Source organism: Rhineura floridana, chromosome 5, assembly GCF_030035675.1.
Source record: "Rhineura floridana isolate rRhiFlo1 chromosome 5, rRhiFlo1.hap2, whole genome shotgun sequence".
Classification (NCBI taxonomy): Eukaryota; Metazoa; Chordata; class Lepidosauria; order Squamata; family Rhineuridae; genus Rhineura; species Rhineura floridana.
This window is the reverse complement of record NC_084484.1, coordinates 27,940,390-27,959,110: the sequence shown is the minus strand read 5'-3', so window position 1 is coordinate 27,959,110 and position 18,721 is coordinate 27,940,390. Positions and strand designations below refer to the sequence as shown.

Here is an 18,721-nt window from a genome sequence, read left to right as displayed (position 1 = left end):
AGCATTTAGAATCATTATGATGGGAGCAGCCAAGATATAGGACTGGATCCAGACTTAGGTTCCATCTGTATTATACATTTAAAACACTATTATACCAGTCATGGCTTCTCCCAAAGAATCCTGAGAACTGCAGTTTGTTAAGGATGCAGAGAGTTGTGCTGTAGTGTAGCGGCAAATTCAGAAGTGCAGGGTCCCTTCACAACAGTCATGCCACACCCCCTTACAGTTACACCCCCTTTTCCCTTGTCTCCCTTACTCTCCCTGTCATCTTGCAATCCAGTGCAACAGATGTCCCTAGGAGCCAATCAGCATGAAAGGGGAGTCTGTGTTAGCTACTGAGAAGAGTCTTGTCATTGGCTGACTCAACTCCTTTCACCCTGATTGGGTCCAATCAGCACAAAAGGACAAGGACTCTTCTCGGTGGCCAACACACTCCCTTCTCATGCTGATTAGCTTATATATAGGGACCTGGCTAGGACCCTGCTCCCCAAAAAGTAATGGGTCTACGACCCCATGACCCCAGACGACTACACCCCTGGAGTTAAGAGGCCCCTAGTCCCCTCCCAGAGCTACAATTCCCATAGTTCCCTGGGAAGAGGGATTGATTGTAAACCACTCTGGGAATAACCCTCTGCACTGCTGTGAGGAACCATGACTCTTTATAGTGCTATAATAGTGCTTTAAATGTACAGTGTACATGGGGCCTAAGTAAGTTATGTTTTAGTCCAACTCAAATCAATGGGACTTATTTTAGTCATGACTAACTTGTCCCATTGGTTTTAATCACCACCTGAATTCCTAGATAGTATATAGAAGGTGGTATACAAATATTTTGAAAAAGCAAACCAACAAAAACAAATGGGACAAAAGCATAACTACCTTAGTTTGGATCCAACTCAACGATGCTGGCTTATCTTTGAGGGCAGGAAGCAGAAAAGACTGCTTCCCTGACAAGATGAAGGTCTAGGAAAAATAACAGTTTGGCCCAGTAAACCCAGATTTAAAGGGCAATTGTTTACTTTGGAAGTCTCAGTTATTTAAAAAAAAATTATTTAGGCAACAATCCAGTCCATTCCAAACGCAGAACTGGGTATGTACAGCTCTGTATGGAGATTGGATTATTGTACTCTTACTTCCTTATTAGAAACACTGTTGATTAAAAAAGTTTTGGTGCTGACAGTTTTTTCAGTAAATTGCATGCTTATAACAAGCTTCTACAACTACAGATAATACAGAGCTGTCAAAACAAATCAGCGTCTTCCATCTGGCCTATTTCTTTCGACTACATGGACAGCTTGGTTTCTTTAGTCCAACCCTTTGTGGATAGGATTCCTTTCACTGGGTATTACAAAAGCAAAATCACTGCCAGCTTCAAGAATTATTCAGTAACTAACCTTTCTGTAAGCTTGTCTTTTTTCTTAAAAACTTTTATTTTAGAGAAAAGGAATAGGATATTAGTGTAGCCATTTTCTAGTGATCAGATATATCTGCCATTATTTATATTTCCATCACCACTCTTCTCCAACATTTTGCTGTGAGAGACCACTCAGCTGCACTCATACTATGAGGACATAAGAATTTTACAGAACTGACCAGGTATTTCAGTGCATTTGAAAGCAGTTGCCTTCCATCTGGCTTGTCACAATCAGCAATAATCCATATGGTAACTGGATATATTACATCTTCATCTGCAAAACAACAAAAGAATCCAAACCAACCCTTTTCCGTTTTCAGCATAAAAATAAAGATGTGCATAACGAAAGAGTGCAATGACAGAACAGAAATATGGATTGCTGTACACAGAGTAATTTTAAAACATGCTAGTAAGCATTTTGGGTAGCATCTCTCATCCCATGTTCTTAAGAGAATGTCGTAATACCTCTGTGTGAATGAAACATTATGGAGAGAGGTTGGGTCCCACCCCTATGGGTCCCACCCCCTGCCATTCATGAGTTGGGACTGAAAGTCTGACGTAGATAGCCTTGCTCTAAGTGCATAGAACCCCCTCAACATGATTCAGTGATTCAAAATCGTGTGGGGAACTGACGCATGCTCCACATTTCAGCCACAAAGCATGGATTGGAAGGTGAAGAGATGGAAGGGGATGCACCAGAAGGGCTACTGAGCATGGCCCCACTCTCCTCCTCACACAACTGCAAATCGAATAAAAGGAAAATTACTGAAGAAGCCTATGTCCTTAAGACATATGAGCAACTTCTCAGTATGCAATCAGCAAGTTTAAAACTGGGACGGGGGTGGGTGTGAAGATTTAAAACTGATTGGTCTTCAGGCAGCACTGTTCATGCATGTTTACTCAGAGGTAACTTCCACTAAGTTCAATGCAGGTTACTTCCTAGCTTGAGTTTGGAATTGCAGCCCTAATAAATCTACATTTGAAATACTAGTGGAATGAATGTGAGAAGGATCATTTTGCTTTCGAATACAAAGGTGTATAGGTTTCTGAGCTGTGTTAACAATGGTCTACTATTTCCTGTCTTTGTGTCAATAGCCCCAAGAATTGCCAACTATGTAACACACTTATGAATTTTTGGAACTTAAGGGTCCCCATAGAAATATTTTTGGAGTGTGACAAACAGATCAACAATATGCTTAAAGAGCATTCTGGGCCAGTAGTATATGCAGTCCTGAGCACTAAGTTAAGATCCCTGTCCCAAATCCCAAAACTACCAAATTAAAAGTCTGGAACTCACAACAACCCCTCATTCTTCGAAATGCAGCTCAGTGCCAACACAACATAACATTCCCAATTTCCTTACTATTGTTATGAAATCTGGAACATGCCATGGATTCATGTATCACCACCACCATCCCTTCTTTAGTCCTATCCACCCTGGTTCTTTTTCACAGAAAGCCATGGTACAGCTTTACATCTGTATGGATACTAACTGAAACCATAGTTAGTTGTAAGTGGGAATTGTAAAACATAACAATCAGTGTTATTGTTTGCACTAACATAATGCAGTACTATGATTACCTCCGGAAAGGCAAGTGAGGAAGACCATGCAGGAAGAGGAGGAATTGTACAGCCTGCAACTCCTAAAGAACTGCTCAGCTTCCCAACTGAACCCTCTCTGAGGATTCAGCCATCCTCTCTGATTGGGAGTACTGGATTTGGACTAGGCCAATGTAAGAACTAGTTGTTTAAAACAGTGTTTACAATCACACACAATGAGACAACGTGTGGTTAATATGCCATTAACAGATGAAATATGCAGATAAAGGTTATCTAATACTTAGATTCAAGGGGCTTATCTCCCCAACACCAAAGTACCCTTTAGAGCTAAATATTTCCTCCAACACACATACAGGTTTCTGTCCCCTGGAGTGGCTAGGGGAGAAGGAAGAAGAGGAGAGGGCAGGAAAAAGGGAGGAGGAGAAGGAGAGGGGTAGGGGAAAGGCAAGTCTGCTCATTTGCTTGCTTATTGAGTTCAATGGGATTTACTCCTGGGCAATCATGCTTAGGATAGGTAAAATTGACCTGGGGTGGGGCAGGCAGGGAAGGGGAGAAGATTGGGTGGGTGGGTACTGGGCAGAGGGAAAGCCTCTTTCTTTTCCCAAAGGAAAACATTGTGAATAGTATCATTGTTTTTTAGGCTTTCCCCCTTTTTATTCTACAGCAGGCACATGTACTCTCCCATCCAAATCTAAACCAAAGCTGTCCCTGGCCACATCCACACCAGATATTTCACTTTAGACAGTCATGGCTTCTCCCAAAGAATCCTGGGAAGTGTAGTTAGTGAAGGATGCTGAAAGTTGCTAGGAGACACCCTATTCCCCTCACAGAGCTACAATCCCCAGAAGAGGGGCTGACTGTTAAACCACTCTGGCCAATGGAGCTCTGTCAGCAAGAATAGGAGTCTCCTAACAACTCTTAGCACCCTTCACAAACTATAATTCCCAGGATGCTTTGAGGGAAGCCACGACTGTCTAAAGTGAAATAAAGTTCTGATGTGGGTGCGGCCCCGATTAGCCAAGCCAACCTAGTCTAGCTTTTAGAACACTGACAGTTGGTTCTTACTATGCATGTCTGTGCTTATCATTGACTACAATGTTAAATTTCTTAAATTAATTAAAAATCAGCCATGCTTTTAAACTGCAAAAGATGAAGGTCAGAGTATGGGGCAAGATCAGTAATAGGATTACAGGTACACTGTGAACATGGCTGATTTTTAATGAATTTCAACAAATTATGAGACCACTGGCAGAAAAAAGTCCAACAGGGGTCTGGATTTTTTTCCTTGTTTTACACTTTGAACTCCAAATTCTCTCCTTGTGTTTTGTGTATCGTCATGAAAACTTAGAGGGTTGTTATGCAAGCATTTCTGAGTTCAGGAGTATAAGTTTTGTAAGGTTTTGTTTTGAAATGAGCTTATGGGAAGTAGCAGAATGGCATGGCGGGTATTTTCAATTTGACATTGCGGAATGCAAAAAATCCATGCTGGCTATAGTGTATCGTCACTTTCATGGCTGTATAATAAGAATCCTGTATGCAAGACTGTGGTTATTGCTTGGCCACAAACCAGGCTGTGAACTGGGTTTGCGAACAATTGTTTGCATTAACTATAGTAGATCATTACAAATGCATCCAACAAGCAAGGTGAAACACATGGCTGTCAACCCGCAAGATAACATGCAAGTATTATCTGGTGGTACATACTCTCCAGGGACAGGTTTCAGCTTATATTAACTGTATGTTTGAGATTTCTTTTAAACCTGGATTAAGGCAACAATCCACATTTTGCATTTATCTTGGTTGACCATTACGTCTACACCAGGCCTTGCTGTAGGAATGCAGGGCTAATATCATACAACAGATAAACGAAACATACCTTTCCTTGTCACATATTTCATGTTTTCTGAAACAACGAAAGTCTTATCTTGAGAGTCCAAGAAGGGAAAAGTTGAGAAATCATTTGTATCGATAGGCACTGAAAAAATTAAAATGTGGCTTGTTAATAACAAATATGGAAAGCAAAATGAGGACTGACCAGAAAAAAAGAAGAAAAGAAAGAGAAAACAGTGCTTGGTTTACCTGATGGGGAAACAAAGTTCAGATATCTTTTTTCAGTAGCAAGAATTTTGTCATGTATATGTGAAACTACATTCTGTTGTTCCATGATGAAGTCTACTGCATCTGTATGATCGTTCAGCAAGCCCTGAGAGGATAACAACAGAAGTTTTGTCCTGTTTTTGCACCACTTGATAGCTTAAGATTGGAATATAGTTATGACTCTTATCCAAAGCTCAATACATTGTAGGAGTGCCTCCAGACTGTCAGCATTTTGTGGGAGGAATTCAAGTGCATACTGGAAAAGCTAGGTTTGCACAATTATAATGATTTGAAACTCTATTGCCCTAGCTTTTTGCAGTTAGGAAAGTGACAGGGAAATGCATGAAAGATGTGGAATGAATCAATGACAAATGAGAAAACTTATAAACACAGCTTAAGCAAATCAGGATGAATGTAGGATGAATGCTCACTGGTGTACATTCTCCCCAAACACAAATCAGAATGAATGCTCAATAAAGACCAGATACAATCTAACCTCCGTGTAAGCTTTGTGCAAGTAAATAAAAATGACTGCCCAATAGAAAGGTCATCTGAAGGAGGACTAAGGTATTGTCAGGAGCTGCCAAGGCTACAGACAGTAACCTGGGACACTCTGCTGTCCCAACTGGTGAGCTATTTAGAGCTGTTAGCTTGAAGGTTTTGTGGATTATGATGTTCTCTTGGGCTCTAGAGTGACTCCACCTTTGACTCTCCTGGCCTGGGAGAGCTCTGAAAGCTTTGGGTCTCCTCTCCTTGCATATAGTCTTTAATATTTTTATATCTATATCCATTCATTAATAAATGATCCAATCACTGAAAGAAAAAGATATTAGAAAAAAGAAAAATGTCCCTTATGCAGTCCGCATTATCTTATCAATATTAGTCTTCATATTGTGGTTCCAAGCATCTGAAAGATTAACAAGTGCTTAGTTAAATTTTAAAGCATGGATAATCATTATATATTAGGTTTCAAAACCATGACTGCAAATTAAAATAATGATGCCATTTAGGTTTTCACAACATTAATTCCAAACTACCTCATTATAAAAGATGTAGAATATAAGCACAATTGAAGCAATCTACTAGCCAATATTTCATTGCACATTCTTTAAAAAAAATAAAATGAAATGCTAAACATACCATGAACACTGCCCGCTGGAAGGACTCTGTGGCATCAACGATCTTCAGCAGAGAGGTCTGTAGCTCTCCAACATTCATCTCTTTTCTGTTAAAGGGCACACCATTAAAGAGAGCTTGAGGCAATGGGCCCAGGCGAGTCTTCTTATAAAACACTGCTCCTGCCTAGACAGATCAGGGATGTCAGTTACATAGAACATAGCTGACTGCAGAAAAGCAGTGATTAAATATCAAGAGACAATGAAAGCAAATATGTACTGCTTGTTGGGACAGTAGAGCAGCAAAGCGATTTATCATTCTAACACAACTTCTTAAAAAGTAATTTGGGGGTGGGAGGGGGGACAGACTCATAATGGCCTGATGAGAACATGCTTTCCTGAAACAATGTAGGAACATAAACTTTGGGCTGAATCCAGGTTAAGTCAGTTGAACTTAAGTCCCATTGGTTTCAGTGGGAAGTTAGTCAAGTCATGACTAAACTGACCCACTGATTTCAAAGAGAACTAAGTTCAACTAACTTCTTCTGTATCCAACCCTTTAAATTTTATTTAGACCTATGGTGCTGAAGTTTAGTTGATGGCATCTGAATACCTGCACTTCACTTATTTATTTTTCAAAAAAAATGTATGAGGATATGCCTAGCTGGAATGCCAGTGTACAGGTGAACATGTGCTGCCGTAAGTACAGGACAGGTAAGTGGAACAGGGTAGATCTACTGTTCTGAATGCTAGCTGCCTATCCTATTATCAAGCTTAATAACAAACCTAAGCATCAGGGTTGAATTTATATAAGTAGGATGACTAATGGTACAATTCTATACATGTCTACTCAAAAGCATATCCCATTGAGTTCAATGGGGTTTACATTCAGGTACGAGAGAATCGGACTGCAGCCTATAAAATGTTACGATAGTGTTATTTTCTGTTTCTCTGTTGACCCCTGAACAACAGATCCTATAAAGCTTGTTTTAAAAGCTGCATTGGCACATCTCAGTATTACAGTATCAACCCATGCTACTTTTCTGATATTCCAGGATGAGAGTCTGGGTCATAGGTAACGGTATTGTGGGAAATGAAACATTGTATCTCCTCAGACATCTGATATTCCAAAGCTTCAGTATTCAATGCCAAACACAACAGTGTCAATGAGTGTGTACATCCACCCACAAGGTCTTTTTTTTAAAAAAAATTACATCATCTGGCAACCCTCATCTCTTCCTACCTGTCTCTTCTCATCATAATCAGAGTGAATTCCCAAGATATCTTGCAAGTCAGCATGAGGAAATGCTCTGACAAGAACACGCTTCACATGCCCTACAGAAAGTATACCACTATCTTTTACTTCATCGTACATCTAATTAGAAAGAGAGAGAAATTAGATAATAAATTCTGCTGATGTATTCATATAATTTTTTTATTGCCATGCTGTGAGTGGATTTTAAAAGCTCCTGCTACCCAATCACAGACCCATCTAGTTTATTTTACTACCTGGTTTTCAGCAGTAACCAAGAGATAGCACACTTTTAATACCTTCACCAATTAAACGTCAATGAACTCTTACTCTTAAATTTATCCATCACATGCATTTCTGAGCACTAAGGGGAAAAGGAAATATTCAGGGAAGAGAATAAAACTATCTTTTATTGCCTACACAATTATATGCATCTATCCAGTATCTAGTCATGAAACGAGTCATGCAACCAAGGAAAATATTTACATAATAAAGCTGTCTTGTTGCCTACTCTGTTGTGAGGGCCCAGAAATATGAGTAAACTGCTAAATATGCTGTCATGTCAGAAAGATCACTGCATAGCTGTCAGAGCTTTTTAAGTTAATGCAAGAAAGGGGGCGTAAAACCCCACAGCTATAAATTAGCCACTAATAAAGTTAGGTTAGAAAGTTGGAGATTTTTATTACTGGCACATAACCCTAGAGCAGTATCCCTGCAACAGTTCTGGGAGCAAGGAATTCTGCTGGCTTCAAGAGAACGCTAAGATAAAATTTTACAACGATCTCTTTATGATTTTATTCTGCAGCTTCCATTTTAACCCCCACTTCAGCACCTTGAATTTACGTCTTCCTCCAGGACTGTGGAAAGCTGGGGGGGGGGGTAAATCCCAGCAGTGGGTGATGCCAGACCCAAAAGTGGGCATGACCAGACAATCACATAAACACACACAGCAGGGATGGAGAGAGGTATGGTCTAGGAAGAACTCCAAGGGCTAGATAGGGAAGCTTGGAGGGCTGTACCCAGATTCTTCACCCCTAATTTATATCCGCTGATGGGGGGGAAAAACCTTGCGCTTTAAGAATGTACCTATAGCCAACAGATATTCCTATCAAACTTTAAAAAGCAGGGAAATTGGGCAGCTATACTAAATGCACCAGGGGAGCAGGAGACCTGACCTCCTCTCTGAGATATTGGACTGCCCTACAAATTTGTCAAAATGCAAACACAATGTGGGTTGGTCTTTCACAATCCAATCCACTTCCTCTGTAGCTTGGAAGAATTTGGTAACATGTGCCTCTGAGCATATGGTGAAACTGACCGTGGGGCAGTAGGAGAGGGAGGGAAGAGGAGAGGGGGAGGAGGGGATTGGAAGGGAGGGGCAAAAGAAGAGGGAGGGAGGAGACAAGAGGAGAGAGGGAAGCGCAGGTTTACTCCTGTGCAATCATGCTTAGAATAGGTGAAACTAACCTGGGGGAGGGGAAGGAGGGGGAGGGGAAGGAAGGGGAGGAGAAGGAAGAGGAGAAGGAAGGGGAGGAGAAGGAAGGGGAGGAGAAGGAAGAGGAGAAGGAAGGGGAGGAGAAGGAAGGGGAGGAGAAGGAAGGGGAGGGGAGGAGATTGGGTGGGCAATGGGCAAAGGGGAAGCCCCTTCCCTTCCAAAAAGAAAACATTGTGAACAGCGTCATTGTTTTTCAGCGTTCCCCCCACCTTTTTATTCTACAGCAGGCACAAGTAGCTTCCCACCCAAATTTAAACCGAAGTTGTCACTGGCCACATCCACACCAGACATTTATTTCACTTCAGACAGTCATGGCTTCTCCAAAAGAATCCTGGGAAGTGTAGTTAGTGAAGAGTGCTGAGAGTTGCTAGGAGATGCCCTGTTCCCCTCACAGACCTTCAATCAGAGCAGCTGATGTTTAAACCACTCTGGCCATTGGAGCTCTGTCAGCAGAATAGGAGTCTCATCTCAGCACCCTTCACAAACTACACTTCCCAGGATTCTTTGGGGGAGGCCATGACTGTCAAAAATGAAATAAAGGTCTGGTATGGGTGTGGCCCCCTGATAAGCCAAGCCAAGCAGCTGTGAGTCTGGCTTTTAGAACACTGACAGTTGGGTCTTACTGAGCATGCCTGGGTTTATCATTCACTCCAATGCTAAATTTCTTAAATTAATTAAAAATCATCCGGGCATTTTGTTTAACCTTTAAACTGCAGAAGATGAAGATCAGAGTATGGTGCAAGGTCAGTAGTAGGATTACAGGTACTCAGTGAACATGGCTGATTTTTAATGAATTTCAACAGATTATGAGAACTCTGACAGCAAAAAAGTCCAACAAGGGTCTGGGGTCTTTTTCTCTCTTTTTACACTTTGAACTCTCTATTCTCTCTTACTGATTTTATGTATCGCCATGAAAATTTAGAGAGTTGTTAAGCATTTCTGAGTTCAGGACTATAAGTTTTGTAAGTTTTTGTTTTGAAATGAGCTCATGGGAAGCATTGGAATGTCATGGGGATATTTTCAATTTAATATTGTGGAATGTGAAAAATCCATGCTGGCTATAGTATACAGCCACTATAGCTAGCAGTTTTATTTTAATTCTTTTTCCTGACCATTGCTAGCATGGAATTTACCTTTCTTAACGCTGCATGGGTTCAACATCTACCAGAATTCAGTTCCATGTTTTGGGCTTAAAGATAATAGTGGACTCAGAAAAAGGAAATCTGCCCCCCTCCACCACAATGCTTAATGATTCTGTAGGTTTCTTTTGCCTTTCTTCTCCCAAAAAAGGATCTGTGACTCTTCCGGGAAACATGAAGTAGAAGGGGCAGGATTGGAACTTGAGATTGATAGACAAATGGTCAAGGAGTATCTAATCACTTTGAATGAGTTCAAATCGGCAGGGCCCTATAAACTGCATCCTAGAATATTGAAGGAACTGGCTGAAGAACTCTCAGAACCGCTGTCTATTATCTTTGCGAAATCATGGAGGACTGGTGAAGTGCCGGATGACTGGAGGAGAGCTAATGTTGTCCCTATCTTCAAAAAAGGGAAAAAGAAGGAACCGGGAAACTTCAGACCAGTCAGCCTAACATCAATCCCTAGAAAAACTCTGGAGCAGATTATAAAGCAGTCAATCTGTAAGCACCCTGAAAACAATGTAGTGATTACTAGGAGCCAGCATGGATTCATAAAGAACAAATCCTGCCAAACTAATCACATCTCATTTTTTGATTGGGTAACCTCCCTTGTAGACTGTGAGAATGCTGTGGACATAATATACCTCAACTTCAGCAAAGCTTCTGACAAAGTGCCCCATGATATTCTGATTAGCAAGTTAGCTAAATGTGGGCTGGATGGAACAACTATCAGGTAGATCCACAGTTGGCTCCAGAATCGTACTCAAAGAGTGATTATCAATGGTTCCTTCTCAAACTGGGCTGAAGTAACAAGTGGGGTACCACAGGGCTCAGTCCTGAGCCCAGTGCTCTTCAACATTTTTATTAACAACTTGGATGAGGAGGTACAGAGCATGCTTATCAAATTTGAAGATGATACAAAATTGGGGGGCATAGCTAATACCATGGAAGACAGAAACAAAATTCAAAGGGACTGTGATAGGCTGGAGCATTGGGCTGAAAACAACACAATGAAATTCAAAAGGGATCAATGAAAAGTTCTACACTTAGGAAAAAGAAACCAAATGCAGAGTTATAAGATGGGGGATACTTGGCTCAGCAATATGACATGTGAGAAGGATCTTGGAATTGTCATTGATCGCAAGCTGAATATGAGCCAACAGTGTGATGTGGCTGCAAAAAAGGCAAATGCTATATTAGGCTGCATTAACAGAAGTATAGTTTCCAAATCGCATGATTAGTTCCCCTCTGTTCAGCACTGGTTAGGCCTCATCTTGAATACTGCGTCCAGTTCTGGTCTCCGCATTTCAAGAAGGATGCAGACAAACTGGAACAGGTTCAGAGGAGGGCACCAAGGATGATCAGGGGACTGGAAACAAAGCCCTATGAGGAGAGATTGAAAGAACTGGGCATGTTTAGCCTGGAGAAGAGAAGACTGAGGGGAGATATGATTGCACTCTTCAAGTACGTCAAAGGTTGTCACACAGAGGAGGGCCGGGATCTCTTCTCGATCGTCCCAGTGTGCAGGACACGGAATAATGGGCTCAAGATGCAGGAAGCCAGATTTCGACTGAACATCAGGAAAACCTTCCTAAGTGTTAGAGCCATACGACAATGGAACCAATTACCTAGAGAGGAAATGGGCTCTCCGACACTGGAGGCACTCAAGAGGCAGCTGGACAGCCATCTGTTAGGAATGCTTTGATTTGGATTCCTGCATCGCGCAGGAAGTTGGACTTGATGGCCTTATAGGTCCCTTCCATCTCTACTATTCTATGATTCACCCATAGCATATTTCTCTGGTTGCTTGAGTCATCTTAAGCTACCTGTCACTTCTTGCTTATGTGTCTCCTATCTTGGGCAGGAAGATGGAACTTGTGTTTCTGGCCCATTGAGGGTAAAGTGCATGTGAGTGCATGCATATCCACATCCGTGTGTTTTCATGAAAGCTTGTTAACTATGAGAACAAAATTTATTTGAAAAAAAGTATTTAAAAATGCATTTAAATTTAAATTGTTATGTCTTGTGGCTACTTTGTTCCTGTAGGAAAATAAGGGTAATCTTGAATAAAGCACTATTTTTAAGCTGTTTTACAAGCACTAACGTTCATTATGGCGGCAAAAGCTTGAGGGATATCCATTTCATCTGCAACGTAGTTAAAAGCTCTCCATAATGCTGTGCCTGCATCCTTGTTTCCATCAACCAGTTCATCAGTATTTAAGACGAAAACAAATCCAATTCTGTTCAGAAAAAAATGAACATTTTGTAAGAATTACACAGTTTTATAAAATGATAATAAGAGCATACTGGACTCAAACACCATCATATCTAAAGACATTCCAACAGCAGGGAAAAAATGAAATTCAGTGTGGAATAGTGGTTAGAGTGTCAGACTATGACCTAGGAGACCAGACTCAGCCGTGAAGCTCATTGGTTGACCTTGGGCCAGTCACTGTCTCTCAGCCTAACCTACCTCACAATGTTCTTGTGAGGAAAAAATGGATAGTGGCAGAACCCCTTGAAGGAAAGGTGGGATACAAATGTAATAAATAAATAAATGGCAACTTTCAAAATATTAGAGTGAGCCACAGTGGCTGACAGCATATAATAACATCTTAATTAAGTGTTATGCTATGTACCCATCTACTATTAGTGACTTTGACTGTGTGTGCAGGAAAACAGGGAGGTAAACTGGGAGGACTGGATAACCCAGACCTAAACCAGAGTTGGCCAGCCTTTTTGGACTAGAGAGCACATTTCAAATTTTGAGAGTGGTGGGGGCACCAGTCATAGAATGGCTGTCAGGAGAAGAGGCACAACACAAAATTAGAATTTAACCTTGGCCTGTTGAATTTCTGCCTGCCATACAGCTATTAAAGGCACAAGGCCCCTGTTTTTCCCCCAATGCCAGCCCTAAGCCATTCTGTACTCACTTACCTGGAAGTAAGCCCCATTGATCACAAAGAGGCTTACTTCTGAGCAGACATGTATACCATAGTACTATACAGTGAATTCTTAATGAATGCCTGGACATCAGGCATGCCCAAGCCTGCTTGCAAATTTTTCACATTTGCCTTTTGGAAGGAAGGAGATTCTTTAACATACTACTACACAATAAGTGTGGGTGAATTTGCAGGAAATAACTCCTAGGCACTACCTGATCTCAAGCAAACCCATCACAGGAAAAATGCATCTTGGTTGCTAATGAAAAAGGAAGGGCAAACTATGCAACTTCCAAGGGCAGCTCTTTAGGACCTGAGAGATTGCCTGGTATCCAAACTACTAACTTAGCAATCACAGCTCTGAGTTCACTCATTGCCTACAAACAGTGGCAAGCAAGAGCAGCCAGGGGGTCTCATTTCACAGAAACCACTTAGAAAGATACGTGCAAATTTTGCTCCATAATGTTCTTTCTACGAGGGCTAGAGATTAACATCTTTTAAAAAAAGCTTGGGTGCTGGGCTCCCTACTGGAAGCACCACTGTTGGCCTTTGTGGGTGTCATGGTAGCCAAAGATGATGGGTTGGTGACCCCTAGCCTAGATATACATAAAAACACCTGCCTAGCATTTTATAGTGATTCCATTCAGACACTGAACCAAGCCATAGTTTATGTTAACCACAGGGCTGTGGAGTCATAAGAACATAAGAAGAGCCTGCTGGATCAGGCCAGTGGCCCATCTAGTCCAGCATCCTGTTCTCACAGTGGCCAACCAGGTGCCTGGGGGAAGCCCGCAAGCAGGACCCGAGTGCAAGAACACTCTCCCCTCCTGAGGCTTCCGGCAACTGGTTTTCAGAAGCATGCTGCCTCTGACTAGGGTGGCAGAGCACAGCCATCATGGCTAGTAGCCATTGATAGCCCTGTCCTCCATGAATTTGTCTAATCTTCTTTTAAAGCCGTCCAAGCTGGTGGCCATTACTGCATCTTGTGGGAGCAAATTCCATAGTTTAACTATGCGCTGTATAAAGAATTACTTCTTTTTGTCTGTCCTGAATCTTCCAACATTCAGCTTCTTTGAATGTCCACGAGTTCTAGTATTATGAGAGAGGGAGAAGAACTTTTCTCTATCCACTTTCTCAATGCCATGCATAATTTTATACACTTCTATCATGTCTCCTCTGACCCGCCTTTTCTCTAAACTAAAAAGCCCCAAATGCTGCAACCTTTCCTCGTAAGGGAGTCGCTCCATCCCCTTGATCATTCTGGTTGCCCTCTTCTGAACCTTTTCCAACTCTAGAATATCCTTTTTGAGATGAGGCGACCAGAACTGTACACAGTATTCCAAATGCGGCCGCACCATAGATTTATACAATGGCATTATGATATCGGCTGTTTTATTTTCAATACCTTTCCTAATTATCCCTAGCATGGAATTTGCTTTTTTCACAGCTGACGCACACTGGGTTGACATTTTCATCGTGCTGTCCACTACAACCCCGAGGTCTCTCTCCTGGTCGGTCACCGCCAGTTCAGACCCCATGAGCGTATATGTGAAATTCAGATTTTTTGCTCCAATATGCATAATTTTACACTTGTTTATACTGAATGGCATTTGCCATTTTTCCGCCCATTCACTCAGTTTGGAGAGGTCTTTTTGGAGCTCTTCGCAATCCCTTTTTGTTTTAACAACCCTGAACAATTTAGTGTCGTCAGCAAACTTGGCCACTTCACTGCTCACTCCTAATTCTAGGTCATTAATGAACAAGTTGAAAAGTACAGGTCCCAATACCGATCCTTGAGGGACTCCACTTTCTACAGCCCTCCATTGGGAGAACTGTCCGTTTATTCCTACTCTCTGCTTTCTGCTTCTTAACCAATTTCTTATCCACAAGAGGACCTCTCCTCTTATTCCATGACTGCTAAGCTTCCTCAGAAGCCTTTGGTGAGGTACCTTGTCAAACGCTTTTTGAAAGTCTAAGTACACTATGTCCACTGGATCACCTCTATCTATATGCTTGTTGACACTCTCAAAGAATTCTAATAGGTTACTGAGACAGGACTTTCCCTTGCAGAAGCCATGCTGGCTCTGCTTCAGCAAGGCTTGTTCTTCTATGTGCTTAGTTAATCTAGCTTTAATCATACTTTCTACCAGTTTTCCAGGGACAGAAGTTAAGCTAACTGGCCTGTAATTTCCGGGATCCCCTCTGGATCCCTTTTTGAAGATTGGCGTTACATTTGCCACTTTCCAGTCCTCAGGCACGGAGGAGGACCCGAGGGACAAGTTACATATTTTAGTTAGCAGATCAGCAATTTCACATTTGAGTTCTTTGAGAACTCTCGGGTGGATGCCATCCAGGCCCGGTGATTTGTCAGTTTTTATATTGTCCATTAAGCTTAGAACTTCCTCTCTCGTTACCACTATTTGTCTCAGTTCCTCAGAATCCCTTCCTGCAAATGTTAGTTCAGGTTCAGGGATCTGCCCTATATCTTCCACTGTGAAGTCGGAGTCGGGAGCAATTTTGGGTGGAGTCGGAGTCAGTAGAAATGTACCGACTCTGACTCCTTCATAAATGGCAAATGTATATTAACTAGTAATAACAAATTTACTGTAGTAAAATGGTAGCACAAGGCATTTCATCACCACCATGTGAATCCAGAACTTAGAAAAGTTACTTTTTTAAACTACAACTCCCATCAGCCCCAGGGATTGGGCTCATGGGAGTTGTAGTTCAAAAAAGTAACTTTTCCAAGCTCTGGATTCATCTGGTGGTGATGAAATGCCTTGTGCTACCATTTTACTACAGTAAATTTGTTATTACTAGTTAATATACATTTGCCATTTATGAAGGAGTCGGAGTCAGACAGTAGAAAAATAGAGGAGTTGGAGTCGAAGGTCTGGCGTACCGACTCCACAGCCCTGGTTAACCATAGCTAAAAAGCTACACTATAGTTTGAGCTTCCAGAGCTTCCGAACAGACAACATGCAAACCTAAGACAGCATGTCTGTTTACACCTTCCATCTGCTTAGCACTCAACCTTTATACATTTATAAATTCATTCCCATCTCCATGGTGCATCAGCCTCCTGAAAGAGAGCAATGGCCATAACTGTGGTTTGTTAGTGGTTTATAAAATGAGATCTAACACAATATCAGAATGAGATCTAACACAATATCACTTTCAAATCATGGTCAGATATCTTGGTTTGGCACCCCTCAAAAACCTTAGTTTGTGAGGTGATATTGGCATAGTTTAGAAGTAATGCTAAACTATGCTTTAGTGCAGAGGTGGCTGACCTGTAACCCTCAAGATGTTGTTGGACTACAACTCCCATCCACCCCAGTCAGCATGACTAATGGCTAGAGATGAGGACAATGATAGTCCAACATCTGGAGGGCTACAGGTTGCCCATCCTTCACTTACTGTCTTGAGGATGCACAGGTTCAAGCCTTGATCTTGCACACTCCCTATTCCCTCCTCTCCTTTTTCATGCATGAGAGGAAGTAGTTTGAAGCTTTCAGTTTACATTCTGAACACCTAGTTTCCAACTGCATCTAAACATGGGAAACTGTGGTTTGTTCTAACCACAGTTTTATAACACTAACCAACTGCAATTTCAGATCCTGGTTTGTTTGCACAGATGCAGCTTCTCGTGTTAAAACATAATGGAAAGCTTCAGTTAGTTCAAAACCACAACCAGAAGCTTTCAATTTCCTCCATGAAGGAAAAGAAAGAAATGTGCATGAACTTGAAGCCCTTCTGCAATGTATTTCCATTGACCCAATCTATAGGTTCAGATGTAAACGCAAGCCATAATTAGGCTTTACAAACCGCAGTTTAATGTGATGTTCAAATGCAGCCATAGCCTCAAGCAGCTGGGCATTCCTGGCAGCCAATGCTAATTTGCATGCCCTGGATATGTGGCTACATGAAAAGGGGAAGCAAAGAATGTTGCTCTTTTCACCCCAACTCCAAGAAACTTGTTTTGTTTGTTTGTGTGGCCTGAAGAAACAGGCATAGAGGCCTGCTTCTCGACTACCATACACAAGGTCAGAATTTCCCAGCTTTTGTGTGGGTTGCTGCTAATGTTGTGGTAGCAATCTCTTTCAAGCTGCAACCTTAACAACTCTTACAGTCACCACTGCTGCGAGGGTGGCTGAAGGATCCCAGTATGAGGTGCTTCCATCAAGCTCTCTGTTTCTGCTTTGGTGAGGTTGTACACATCCGGAAACAGAAAAGGAGGCGTTGTACTGTTTTCCATGGGATTCGTGGGGAAACACCGTATAAGCAGCGCAGATACTGCAGTGACCATTCTGTGTTTGGGTGGTCAGTCAGTGAACAATCATTATGTCGATATGATATAAAAGGACAGCAGGAAGCATGTTCCTGAAAATGTTATGTACACTATTCAAAGAACTTATTGTTAATGAACACTATAAAAATAGTGTGAATAAAATTTGATCTTGCTTTCAATTGAATGCATTTAGATCAAACTTTTATGTTTGTAAAAAACAAGATAACAACCATGCTATGGTTAGTAACTAATAAATCATGCTGCACATAAAGCATGCCACCACGAAATAATTTTAATCCACTTAATTTGGAATCACCAAAGGGCAGCAAGTCCCCAGCATTCTGTCTCCTTGTACAATTTCCAGGCTTCTACCAAATCCAAGAACCTACAATTCTCAGCAGCTTGACTAGCATGCAGAATAGCCTTTAGTAGAGTATATCACAAATTTACCTTGTTCAGAATGTTTTTTAGAAGAAAACCTAAGTAAAATTGATTATTCCCCACAGACTTAAGACAGTACCTTGGGAAGAGACGAAGGCTTCATCTAATCTAGTATCCTGTTCACACACGTTTCTGGATGCTTCCCTCGAATCCATGGAGTTATTTTCTTCTCAACTTTATCTTCCATTGTCAAGGCAGTTATTTAATTTCCAGGCAACACATACTTACATATGCAATGTTCAGAAATCTTTGGTTTTCTTTTCTGTATTAGGTCTATACCCATGCTTAAATTTAAGTGTGAAGCAAATCCTAGTTCTACAATCTTCTTGGTGGCAATTCCCCATTTGTGGAATGTCCTCCCTGGTGAAATGCATCTGTCTCCCTCACAGTTGATTTTCAGGAGGAATTTAAAGACATTCCTGTTTCTCCAGGGATGTGATGGCTGACAGATACTGGCTATGGCAATCTTGAAATTAGCCACTGTGAGGATATGCAATTGTTTTAAATGTTTTTAGATTGTTTTTAAATGTTTAATATGGTTTTAATCATTTTAAAATTGGTTTGTTTTACTTTAAATTGTATCGTTTTAACATTTTGTTGTTTGCTGACCTGGGCTCCTTTTGGAGGAAGAGCAGGATGCAAATTTAATAAATAAATAAATCTTCTGGTCTTATGTCTGGAATTGTAGAGGAGGGAATGTCCTAATGCCACAACAATAGGAATCAGAGATTAGCATCTCAGTTTTACCTTACCTAATAGGTACTTTTTGAGTGTAGATTACTTCTACAAGTTTCATGAAGTCAGCTGCTTCTTCTTGGACTGGATCAATAAAGATGACCTAACAAGAGAAGAAAGTTCATAGTCCAACATCATTTTCTGTGCATCCTCTTTTCCCCTCCTTTGCAGTTGTAAGAGCCCAAAGGGAGAATACAAGAAGGCATTTACCACTAAGGTGCCATACCTGTTCTGGGCTGT

At 41.3% G+C, this 18,721-nt stretch overlaps 1 protein-coding gene across 2 annotated transcripts in view; it reads right to left on the bottom strand.

The window, feature by feature from the left end:
- The window catches only part of UGGT2 (UDP-glucose glycoprotein glucosyltransferase 2), a 119,142-nt gene that overhangs the window by 39,783 nt on the left and 60,638 nt on the right, over positions 1-18,721 (bottom strand). For both annotated transcript variants that reach the window (XM_061630083.1, XM_061630084.1), the window contains exons 14-20: positions 18,499-18,584; positions 12,177-12,312; positions 7,430-7,561; positions 6,212-6,373; positions 5,054-5,177; positions 4,851-4,949; positions 1,594-1,688 (exon numbers count right to left, since the gene is read on the bottom strand). In XM_061630083.1, the coding sequence (XP_061486067.1) occupies positions 1,594-1,688; positions 4,851-4,949; positions 5,054-5,177; positions 6,212-6,373; positions 7,430-7,561; positions 12,177-12,312; positions 18,499-18,584 (834 nt within the window). The remainder of the gene's footprint in view (positions 1-1,593; positions 1,689-4,850; positions 4,950-5,053; positions 5,178-6,211; positions 6,374-7,429; positions 7,562-12,176; positions 12,313-18,498; positions 18,585-18,721) is intronic.